Source organism: Falco naumanni, chromosome Z (assembly GCF_017639655.2).
Source record: "Falco naumanni isolate bFalNau1 chromosome Z, bFalNau1.pat, whole genome shotgun sequence".
In the NCBI taxonomy this organism is placed as follows: Eukaryota; Metazoa; Chordata; class Aves; order Falconiformes; family Falconidae; genus Falco; species Falco naumanni.
This window is the reverse complement of record NC_054080.1, coordinates 25,941,612-25,954,338: the sequence shown is the minus strand read 5'-3', so window position 1 is coordinate 25,954,338 and position 12,727 is coordinate 25,941,612. Positions and strand designations below refer to the sequence as shown.

The window sequence follows — 12,727 nt, the reverse complement described above, 5'->3', positions numbered from 1 at the left end:
CTGACTAAATTGTAGGATTATTTGAAAATAATAAACTAGTTAATTAATTGTGTGTCGAGGGTAATGAAAAAAGATGTTTTAATGTTTCAATTGGCAAAAGTCTATCCAAATAATACAGACAGTAGTTTTGAGTGATTACTTAAACATTCTAGCAAGGCATCGTCCTCTCATAAAACTTTAAAATCTTACAGATTAACTGCAGTGTTTATAGCTGAGCTCATGTTTTGTCCTTCAGCTGGTATACTACAGCAAGTCTGTTGCCTCTTTGATAGTCTGGTTTTTACAAAATTCCACCAACAACAAATTCGGTTTAAATTGGCCGACTGTCTTGAAAGTCATTATGGAGGAGTGCCAGGCAGATGCATGGTTAATCGTGTGTGTGTGAGAAGTAACAACACTGTAAATTTGGTCTCACTGTAAGGAATCCAACCTTAAAAATACAATTACCTTTTTCCTGAAAGATCTTTTTTTACATCATTACAGAAGACATGCAAGCTGATGATCTTGGAGAACAGACAATGAGGACTTTAAGCCCTCTTTTCTGGTTTGTAATCACCATGCTGCCTGTTTGTCTTCCCTGAAGAATGGGAGTTGGTTAGGGAGTCCGTTTTGTAGATCTTTTTCTGCTGTGTTAGCCTAAATGAAAGGGTACTTACTGGTTTTTTGTAGGTATTGTTCATTCAGATATGAGGCACTCTTCTTTAACTCATCTTCTTACCTTCTAAGAAGTCTACTTTCATCTTGACTTCAGCACGCAGGAAGTGAAGGAGAGTTGGGGATTTCATGCTGTACATGCTTGTGTGGTGCAGGCACCATTAACTGCCCTATGGAGTATCATACTAATTCCTTTGATTCTGGTGCAGGTATCTAAATCAAATAGATCTTCGTAGTAGTCTCTGTATGGTCTTTTTTGTCTTAATTTTGTATGTAAAATCACAGCAAAAGGCTGCAGTTAAATTTGTGTGTTATAATTTTCAGAATTTTGAGATATGATAATTCACTGAGGAATTTTATGATGGAACAAGAACCTATTTAAACTGCTCACCTTTGCTGTCTGGAGTAAAAATCTGTAAAAAAATATTCTTGTCACTACATGGACATATTTTGTGAGATCTGAATGATTGGAAAATTGCTGCTTTGTAGTACCTTTGGTGTACAAAAAGAGGTGGTGATTACAGGTGTAGAGCTCAGTGTGGTCATCTGTGTGAAACATACTTCCTTAATTGTCTTGATTTTGCAGATAAATTGGTTCAGTAAACTTGAAGAAGTGTAGATTAATGTTGCTAATGAATTTTTTTTTAATTGTTGTAGATTCCCTTTCTCTTCCATATGGTATTGCTGTAGTTGATATTTGTCTATCTTTTAATCACACTGTGGACTATTTTCTGTAACCTTTTCACACATGTTGTTCATGGGCAAAGCAAGAGTTAATGCTTTTGCTTGTCTGTTTTCTCCTCCTAAGAAGTATTGAAAAAATCCAATCATGTAACTTTTCTTACAGAGTAAATGTAACTTCAGATCTTATCCAAGAAAAATCTGTTGATACTTTTTTCTCTGCGTGTCCTTGTGGGCTGGCCAAAATTCATCAGTATTTTAAGAAATCCTACTGTGCTTCACAGCCTGGCATGCTAGCAAGTTTGTCAAAGATCAAATAGGAAATTATTTGGCAGGTAATTTGTGGAAAGCTGAAACTTAAAGAGAATACGGAGGATATGTCACTGGATGCAATTGAGAGCAGTGGCAAAATATCACCTATTCTTTTACTATTCTCTTATCAGCTTAGTTTTTCCCACTCTGAGAATCAGGTAAAGATAAGGTTGGGTTGCTTGTATTTACTTACAGGAACTTCTTGCTTGATTTTGTTTCTTGTTGTAAATTCATGCTAACTTGTGATTTATGCTTATTTTTGTCTTGAGTGACCAAGATAGCTAAAACAATAAAGAAAATCAGATTTTATAGGAAACGCACATTGTTTTGTGGTTTGTTTTGCTTTATGCCAGAATATAATTACCAGTCAGAACATGACAAGCCTTAGTATAGGTTATAACGTGCATGTTAAGTCCTTTGTGAGAAAGTGTCGTCAATGAGCTGTATACAGTCCTCTTCCTTGTAATCTCTAACAGTTTTGAGTTCAGCTACCCTTTATAGAGGTACTGAAATCAATATAAGGAGTATGGTTTTAGAGACTTCTGACTCATAGCCAATCTCTAAGAAAAAGGCCGCAGCTGATCTGTTATTTCTTCAAGTAATATATTGTCTTATTTTTTCCCTTCTTAGCCAGTTGCAACAAGAGTTTATAGAAACAGCAAATTGAAATTTTGAACTATCTTCAATGCTATCTATGCCTTCGGTGCCATGTTTATACACTATAGTTTTTTTTCCTCTCTAGAAAAGGAATCTTGGATGAGTATAGCCAGATCACCAGTCTTGTAACAGAAGAGATTGTGAATGTCCATAAAGAGATCCAGACCTCAGTTGAACAGATAGATCCTAACTCTGAGTATAATGACTTCATAGATACTCACAGGTACACATTTTCATCTTAGTGTGCATGCTCATGTTTCTTTTTGAGAAAACCCTGCATTACACTGCAACAGTGCTTAAGTGATCAGAGTTGAATTTGTTTCTCTTTGGTCCCTTTTACATTGTTACTTGTAAATCTTTATCCTAGTTTGAAAAGTGTTCTACTTGCACGTACAGAAAACTGGCTGAAAGTCAGGTTTTTAACCTGATTGTTTCTTTAATCATCCATCTCTTTGGCTGCCTTCAGAGGAACAAAATTCCTGTTATGGTTGTTAGATGTGAAGAGCCATAATTTGATACTGACAGCAGACTACACATGATCATCCAGATTCAGTGTGAGCTGATCTACTGTTTACTTGGATGCATTTTGCGTTCTGGGCTAAACTACGTTTCTCTGCTTTATTTATTGTGCAAATACTGGTTTAAAGTGAACTCTAGCTACCTGTCTGTACTCTGCAGTTATTTCAGGTTGAGTAGTGCCTGAGTCTACAAGGTATGCAGATAATGCAAGGAAGTTTTTTACTTCAAAAGTAAACGGTGTTTGCCATTTATTGAACTGCTGCTTTGTATTAGTATATGCAGAAACAGTCCTAATACTTCTTGCGTTATCTTTTTTGGTGTTATGTGTGAATCGGTAATTGTCACATGCAGGTTTATAACAGGATCACCTAAGAGTAGACTCCTTCACATTGATACCCCTTGAGAACTTTGCTTATGCTGTGATCTTGATTTAAAAAACTGTATGCTATTTTAGTATCTGGTAGGATTTTAAGACTTTGTTATTTATTCAAAGGAAAAAGAATATGTATTTAGTTGCTCCTTTTCCTTTTATTTCATATGTAAATTCAACTATATTATAGTTATTAAAATAATTCAAAATGCGTTTATTTTCTTTATGGTCTACTCAAAGATGTTTGTTAATGTTGAAAATACAACATTTATTTACTAAATTAGGTCATCAGAAGTTGTTGAACAAGAAATAGAGTTTGATACGTCTTTATTAGAAGAAAATGAAAACCTTCAAGCTAATGAGATCATGTGGAATAACCTAACAGCAGAAAGTTTACAAGTCACGTAAGTCTTTACGAATCTTTCATCCTTTGGAAATGCTGTTATACATGTGTATACTCAGATCATCTCATAGCTGTGTCTGCATTTTTAAAGTCCATTTTGTAATAATAATATTTTCATGCTATAGACTCTTTTCCATGCCGGTTTTATTGTTCCTTTGCACAAAATACTCCTCTCCCGCCCTCCAGAAACTTACCAGCACTTTGAATATATATTCCTTTTCTTGCCAGTTAATTTATTCAATGGCCCAAATCCATCATGAATCCTCCTTGGGAATGTACTGATTCATCTTCCCAAAAGTGTTTCCATATTCAGCACTCTAGGAAAAATACTGAAATATTTTGATTAAACCACTGTACAGTAATGTAGTCAGTGATTTAAATTGCCATGCAGAAAATTCTAATGAATATATTTATTTCACTCATTTTGTAACTGTTTGCTTTCATTTTCCAAAGGAAATTCTTCATTATTATAACCTTTAAAATATATTAACTGACTAACACAGATGGAGCTGTTGTATTACATTTCATGGAGCTTTTAGCTATTCGGAGTGATAAACTACCTCTCTGTGTGTTTTGTTAATATATTGCCTAGTTAAATATTTCCATTACTTTTACCAGCTTCACCTTTAATAATTTGTTTCTGGGAGACAAACCTCCTGCTGAGGTTAAGATGTTCTTTCTTACTATGTTATCAGCCTCAACTTTTGACAGAAAATGGTCCAACGCAGTCACTTGTGAGACTGCAACTATTAATTGTACATTTAATCTTTTTTACATTGATCATAACAATTTGAAAAGGAAAATTTCATTGGTTGGTGATGTTTTTGTTGCCTCTACTGTATTTCAGTCTATGTTTTACTTATTTGAAGTTGTTTTTTTCCTTTAAAAAGCTTAACTGATCCAAATAAGTGTTGTGGTTTTTTTAAAATTTTGATCTGCTTAATCAAACTATCATCCTTATTTCTTGTAGGTTTTTCTGAAAAACCACAATCATAGTGAGTTGTAGTAGCAGTGAGGTATTTTAAATGTAAACACATTGCAGTATCTTCTGCAAATTATTCTAATCCCTGTATTTTCTCAACATGACAGAATCTCTGGATTTTAGTAATTCCTTTTTGAAGTCATTAATCATCTTGTGCAATCTGATTGGTTTTGTAAATTTATTCTTTAATAGGGATGGAAATAGCCTACTTAATATGAAGTTTCAGCGTCCTTTATCAGACTCCTCTTTAGTCCTGAAGCAGCTGCATCTTTCTTATGAAAGGATCCCATGATAAATAAAGCCCCTTCCTTCCCTTTATAAGTGTTTATGTTTGTAATATATTCTGCATCATTACTAAATCAAGATTATTCCTGCTTAAATTATGTAAGTGTTGTACATCTAGGTGTACTTCAGCACAGTAACAGGAAAAATACATGTACTGAATCCCTCTTTTCAATGTAGTGTTGAAGTTTTTCAAAGATTCTTCCATCCATTCTTCAAAAAGAGAAATAATTTCTTGTTTGGCTTGTTTTCTGTATCACATTGTTTAGAAATAAGACATCAGCATGTCTAAGTGAAAGAGATGAAATGCTGCTTTTCTAGTAAATTATTCTGATGAAATGCTTATTTAGACGTGTGTTTGCGTATTTGCCTACATACACACATTTCTGATGTGTTGTGTTACAAATCTTATATTCACCTATTTTGATTTTTTTTGTGAATTTGGGAGAGAAATTTTATGGTGTGATACTCTTTTTGGAACAGGAATCAAATAGCTCTTTTTAAGTGTTGCTGTCTTTAAGGTGTTCACTTTTCTGGTATGGATTTGGGACCCCAATCAAAAAAGTTTTAACTGTTTTAGGTCAGATCGAAGATTGACCTGGCCGATTTTCTTCTCTATTACATTAGACAATGGGGAAGAGTTTAGGGAGGAGAACAAGAACAGGATGATTGTGCAATACTGTTTCCTCAGAAGGTCTCTCAGCCTCCCCTACTTTTCAGCTCAGAAATGTTTTGACACAGAAGTAGTATTTGTTTATAATAGCTTTAGAAGTATTTTTCTTTCATGAGTTTGTCCAGTCAGTTTCATTATGTACAAGTATCTGGTGTCCACAGAATTTTCAGACAAGGAAATCCATAGTTTAATGTTGCATTATGTGAACCTGCTACATCTGAGTTCAATTTTATGGGCCTTAAACACTTGTTTTGGAAGAGAATAGGAACAATCTATTCCTTTCTGCATATATTGTAGACCCGTGTCATACTTCTCATCTGTGATCTTTTTTTTAGAGCCAACTTTAGCTTTAGTCAGTCCTTTCACAAAACTTACTAATATCCTTTATCAAGGTTGTCATCTTTATTTGAATGTTTTCAGGTTTTTGAATGTTTACTGTATTGTCCTTGAGATGAATGACCAGTATTGCACAGGTAATCCAGATGTGGTTTAGAGAAAGGCATATTGAGGTTTTCCTGTATCCTTGTTCTGCTTTGTTTGTAACAAATCGTAGAGAATTGTTCTGTTTGATTTTATGACGACCGTGGTATATATCTAGCCAGTATTTTCACAGAATCCTCTACTGTAGTTCCAAGATCTCATTTCTGATTGGTAATGGTCAACTTAGAGCCATTCACTACATAAATTAAGCTTTGGATTGTTTTTCCCCTTGTGTATTCACCTATTTCAATATGCATTGAAATTAATCTTCTAAATGGCAGTCCAGTTATTGAGTATCATAAGATCCGGAATAATAGTTTTGTATTCTTAATGTTCAACCCCTTCCCCTTACCTCAAATAACATTGTGCAGTCAACATGCTTTGTCACTTATTAAACTGTTCTTTTATTTGGATTATTATGAACATATTAAGTAGTGCAGAATTTTGCAAAGCTCCACTAGCTCCTGGCACTGTAAAAAATGTTTGTTCTTATCCTTTTTGTCCTTTTTTAAAAATTGCTTTTTAGCACAGGTGAGACCCTTTTAAAATTGTTTAGTTCTCTTATAACTGCCTTTGCTATATACCTTGTTAACTGAATTTAAGATATATTGTGTTATAATCTTGCTTTAAAACCACAACAGCCCAAACCACCCCACAGATACTTGCATCAATTTACTGTTCGTAACTAGAAATTCACAAGTAAGATAAGTATATTACATCCTTTATCCAAGATGATGACTTTTTAAGAACCTGTTCTGTATGTGCCGAAATAATAGGAATTTGACTGTTGGTCTTTAGTATTGAGATCATGGTATTGGATCTTCAAAATACTACATCATTATGTTTCTTCAGAGGAGGACTACCTTCAGTATTTACCAAAGAAAATAAATACAGTACACATAGTGAATTTATTTCACAGACTTAACAGATTCAAAGATGTATATTGATTTGGAATCAGTAATTTGTGGTTGAATCAGTTAATTTATAAAGTATGTGAGGGAAAAACGACAGCTGTACATACATTATTATTTAAAGGGTTTCATAAAATGTATATTAAGGAAACATGATGAGAAAGTTGGCTCACTTGTACATTTTTCAGTAAGTTTGTATTTGTGAATAAAGTGTTGACAGAGGGAGGTATCTAAAAGTCAATGTTGACTAGCTAACCTTTCTAAGCAGTGAGAGAAGTGTGGTCTGTCCTGATAAATGTTGATGACTGTCACTGACTAATATTGGGATTGTCTGAAAAGTGTAACGTAATAAAAGTTTATGCTACAAAGATGCATGCATTAAAAACTAAGAGGAGGCAGCCAAGAATGAAGTAGGTGTTGATCAGTGGGAATATGAATTCATGTCCAAATGAATTTAAAAAGTATTCTGTAAGCACAAGGATTTATTTTTATTGATATTTGATGCAGAAGGGTGCTAATGACTAAAGAACTATGAAAGGCAGCTTTCCAGGTGGCTGATCCTAATCTGAAGGTATCTGCTTTCTAGATTTGTTTTTGTCTCATTCACATGTGTTTTCATGCTGTTCAAACCTGACAATTTGGGATTCTGTGGTTGTTAAAAGTTTACAAGTATTATAGTGACTATCTGGTTAGGAATCAAACCCCTTCTGTAAACTGATTTTACCCAAGAGGCAAATAAAAGGCCACCAGAAACTCTCTCTGACAAACCACAACCAAGATGATACAAGGCAGATGCAGAGATGTCAGTTCTAGCCATTTGGAATAAAATTTTTTAAAACAAACAATAGTGGTTGAATACAAGGAGACAAGTTAGTGTGTATATGGTTGCTTTGTTTTGTTTTCTTGAGGATAAATGCAAACATCCTAAGGTATCTCTGAAATTTGAGGGAGAACTACATCAACTTTCTATTTCAATGTGATGCTGCAATGTTAAAGCTAATATTTTTGAAATGTTAAAATATTTTAATACGCCGTTTCTGCATGTATACACGCATACCTTCCAGTGACGAACAGTCTTTTTAATTTAGTTTTAATTTCTTGAATATTGGTCCTTGATCATGAGATGTAACATCTGCTTCCTGTAAAACAATTGTTAAGCCAATACAATGTTGATTAAAATTTTGATTAGAAAGCTGATCAAAAAAACAGTATCTGTAGTTACAAAATTGGTAGTTATTTTTTAGGAAGGTTTTGAAAGAAAAAATTTGATAGTGAATTGAAGACCCAGTGTAAGAAAATTATCATTTCTGAGTTCAGCATACAGACTGTGCTAGCCTAAAAACAGTAAAAATGTTTGTTAAAAAGGGAGCTTTGGGAATATTACTTTGAGAGAAATGTTTTAAGTATTTCCCTTATCTCAAGATAAACACATGCAGATGCTTGTTCATTTGGGAAATAAACTTTTATCGTTCACTAGATGGCTTTTTTATAGTAATCTAAGTCATCCAAGATAAGATCCAGGACTGTCTGAATAAAGAACATATGTAATCAACATTGTATAAATTAGACTGGGAGGAGAGAGCTAATTCAATGTTTAGAATCAGATCATTTAGTTTAGTATATATGGACGCGAAACATGTTCTCCTGGATGTCTAGCATCCATGTAAATTACTCTCAGTTGACCTTCAGTGCCACTCCCTAATCTAGAACGATTTTGAGCAATACATCTGTGCAGTGGTAAGTACTATACGTATTTTGCCTTTGTTTAACTCTTTACTTCAATAACTTTTTTAAAAAAATGGGGCTTGAAAATACAGAGGAAGCAGAGTAAGATAGTTAAAGATGGGTAAGTGAATGCCAAGGAGATGTGGTACATATTTATTGAGTTAGTTTTTAAAAATTGTTCTCCTGGCTTAACAATTGCTTGAAGTCAACATATATATTTTAATATGTATTTTGGAAGTCAGCATCGTGTGAGCTATTTATCTGCATTGTTCAAAATACAAATGGTATTGTGCATTTGTTGTCTTTTTGTTTGTTGGAATGCTTGCCAGTATAATTGGAAAGTGTTAATGTGCAGTAACCCCTTCTCTGTTAGTGTTGAGTGTCCTTGTAAAAGTTTTATCTTTCCTTTGAATTAACTGTTACCAAAGATTGTATGGCTTTAAAAAAGTTAATTATACAGATCACTCTTACAACGTAAAGTGTCAATTTGTATTTTTATTTCTAGAGGTGAATATAGCCCAGCTACTGATTCTGTGTATTTATGTACTGTAGAAGCTGGAAGTCTTTCATCTTTCATAAAGTGTCTCATAATTTAGCAATGTAATTAGGAAAGCATTAATTCAAAGAACTCATCACTCATTCTGGAAAAAAATAATCTTGATCGGAGAGCCTGCAGGCAGCAGATCGTTCTGTAACCTTGTATGTATACAGAGGCTAGTAGGGGATCTGTAGTTTTATGGGTTAATAGCATAATATAAAGGTATATCCACAAAAAGAGATCACCAAGCGCTAAGTAAGATAAAAAGTAATGCTCCTTTTCATCTTCAGGGGAAAAAAAAAAAAAAAGGTTCCCAAATATTTACTGTTTATATATTCACAATGTAGGTTTCTGAAATCTATGTCTTACAGGTTAAAAACAGTAATAGAAGAACTGATTCAGACACAACAAACCCTTTTGAGCAAAGAGGAACTTGTGTTGGAACTGGAGAAAAAGATAGAAGAGTCCTCTAAGACTTGTGAAAAGAAGTCTGAGTAAGTTGAAATGAAATATCGAAATATGGTAATTCGAGGGGAAAGTGTCTATAATGCAGTTCCTAAGACTTAAATAAGAAATAACCTCCACTAATCTTGTTCTGCTTTTCGTGTGCAAGATTTATTCTTTCTTAGGCAATAATGTGTTTGGAACTTGTCAGGTTGAGTTCATTCTTTTTGCATTTGCTTTACAAACTAAATGTAGATCTGGTACCTAGTAGTACTGCGTATTAAATAATGAAAGCAAGGGATTAATGAGTGTTTTACAGTGCCATAAATAAAACATTACTATAAAGTATCATTCTTGGTCAAGTTCTTCAGGTTTTCTCCTAGCTCTGATTAGAAAAAATATTCACATTCCAGTCTAAACTGAAGTTAATACAACAGATAAAGACACCTTCTGTCTATAGTGATCTTGTTGCAATCAGTCATAGCCTTACTAACTTGGTCATAAATATTAGTTTACGATACCGGTGAATTGGAATGTAAGTCCTCAGGTAATCCTGTCTTGAAGGCATCTTTTCACTCGATACACTGGATAGTATTTCATTCATATCCAGAACCATATGTGTGTATATGGTATCAGTGTTTTGATTAGATGCTTTCCTGTTCTTTTGTTGTTGAAAGTGCTTACAGTATATTTTCCATTTTTTTTGATTCTTCACCTACCTTCCTTGTTGAATGTTATTTGAAGGATAAGCTGTGAATTAGATGAGTCTTGTGGTGTTTTTTAGTGGGTTTACCCCCTGCCTCCAGATTGTTTTGTTACCAGTTGCCTCTCTCTGAAAATAGATCAGATCATCCCTGTGTTTCTTTCTACTCCTTTGACTGATGCTGTAGGAGATGCTGAGGAGATTATTTCGGTTCAGATTGCACCAATACGTGTAAGTCACATTAAAAAGCATGACATCTGTCTTCGTTTTCTAGTTGTAAGGTAAGAGTTTCCCTGAATTCAGCCCAGTTCTGATTTGTCATTGGTTATGCCTTCCTGCAGCAGACCCCATTTTCACCTTTTCACTGCAGTGCAGGGTGATCAGGGTATTTTTGCATGTACTTATGTTCCCTAGAAGAGCCTATCCAACTGTTGCATGTTCTTGATTGCTGTCATAGCATATGGCACTGGTCTCGGTGCTGCAAGGCAAGGTGAAATATAAAAAGTAATTGAGCAATAAATGAAAGCTTGCCTCTTGAGCCAGAGGTCATTCTGTTGGTGCAGTGCCAGCCTGTTGTCAGGAAATAAAGTGAGGACATCCACTCCAAATGCAAGAGCTCTGGACCCTGTGTTATTGTTGAACTTCACCCAAGGCGCTGAGCTTTGCCCTTCAGTGCTGCAGAAATCTCTGTCTGCGTTATCTGGGAGGAATGATGGTAAAAGTCTTCAAAATCATGTTTTCTGTCTCTTCACTTGAACCAGTTTGGACTTCAGCTGTCTTGCTGATCCCTTCTGACACAGCTTCAGAATCACGAGTTCTGATTTTTTCACTGACTTGGCAGTGGCAGTCTGAGTTGGGGCTTGAAAGCATTTCTCTGTCTCTAATTCTGGCAACACTGCAAATGGATCTTAGCAGGTACTGCACTTTTCGTTAGGGCATGTGCAGCAGTGTTATCTGCAGGCCTCTGATTTCGTGTTCCTCATCAGTATTTATCTGTCTTTATACTATTATGCTGGCACCAATATGCCTTTGCACCTTCAAATGACAGCATCACCTGCAACACAAGAGTGTTTTTATTACGCTTTATTTATATATGTGTATGTCAAGTATACCATCTGCCCTTTCAACATGATAGCATATTGAATATTTGGGGTTTGGTTCAGTTCATATTTTTGCCACTTCCCAACCTTTGGATGGTTCTGGTCTTGCCAGGATTAATTACACAAGATCTCACTCTGTGAGCTTGCTAGTAGCTCTTGCTAGCCACAAGGACTATGAAGTTTGCACTCATGCAGGCCATAGGCAAATAATATTACAGGTTCTAATTCCTCATGCATAGATGGAATGGGGAGCATTCTGTGTTGGGTTTGGGCAAATAAATGAGAAAATAATCCATCTTGCCACAGTTCAGGAAAGGGTATAGCTCATGCTTTTTAACTTGCAGGGTCTATCTTGTTACACACAGATCATGGTAAGTTGAAACCATTCAGTGTTTGGGATCTTGTCATTCTAGCCAATGTGTATTCACCAAAGCCCAGCTGATGGTGGAGGGCCATCATTTTCATAGGGTGATCTATTTTTTTCTCTCATAATGAGGACCAGATGAAAGATTACTATCTTGAAGATAATGCCAGGATAATTTTTCATTTCTCTGTGTGTTGCTTTTAAATGTGTGCATTCTCATGCCAGTTCTCAGATTCAGGTCCTCTAATTGTGTCTTCATACATCATATTATCCTTTTTACATGAATGATCATTCTGCTGATTGTATGGAGTTCTGTTCTTTGGTGACTTACTACCATGCTCATCTATAGGGATACGTTTTTTATCTTTTCCTGCCAATGAGAATTTTATGACAGATGGTTCCTTATCACTTTGGAACCTCTTTGCATAGTCATTTGGCTCAGCATCTGCTTGTGAAGGAACAATCTCAATGACTTTTTTTCTTCAAGGGTAAGGCTTGCAGGAGGGTCTGTCTTCCAGGGATTATGCTGAAGATACAGGGTGACAAAATACTGTGATTTTTCTTCATACTGTCCTCATTCTTAATAGTCCAGTCCCTTTACCCCTTGATCTATTCTTGCAGATGGTGACAACTCTGCATCTCTTTACAGACTGCATGTCACTGGGCTCCAGTTGCATGCCTTTAAAGGTGTCTATATTGTACTGTGGATGGTTCTGTCTTTCAGATGGCTTCTGTTCCTATTTAGTTTTGGCAGTTCTTGGGGATAATAGAGTCACCTAGGTACCTGTAGATGGTCTAAGTGGTCTGCTTGTCCTTCAGTTATTGAATTATGTCTGTCTTGGAGCATTCAGAGGAATGAGAGGTATTCAGAGAATAGTCATAAAAACATGCAGAAGACAAGAAAAAAATGATTTTAACTCCTCATAGAG

At 35.1% G+C, this 12,727-nt stretch overlaps 1 protein-coding gene across 6 annotated transcripts in view; it reads left to right on the top strand.

Annotated features, from left to right (window-relative positions):
* The window catches only part of FER (FER tyrosine kinase), a 192,746-nt gene that overhangs the window by 45,239 nt on the left and 134,780 nt on the right, over positions 1–12,727 (top strand). For all 6 annotated transcript variants that reach the window (XM_040579568.1, XM_040579569.1, XM_040579570.1 and 3 more), the window contains 3 exons: positions 2,390–2,527; positions 3,478–3,597; positions 9,559–9,681. In XM_040579568.1, the coding sequence (XP_040435502.1) occupies positions 2,390–2,527; positions 3,478–3,597; positions 9,559–9,681 (381 nt within the window). The remainder of the gene's footprint in view (positions 1–2,389; positions 2,528–3,477; positions 3,598–9,558; positions 9,682–12,727) is intronic.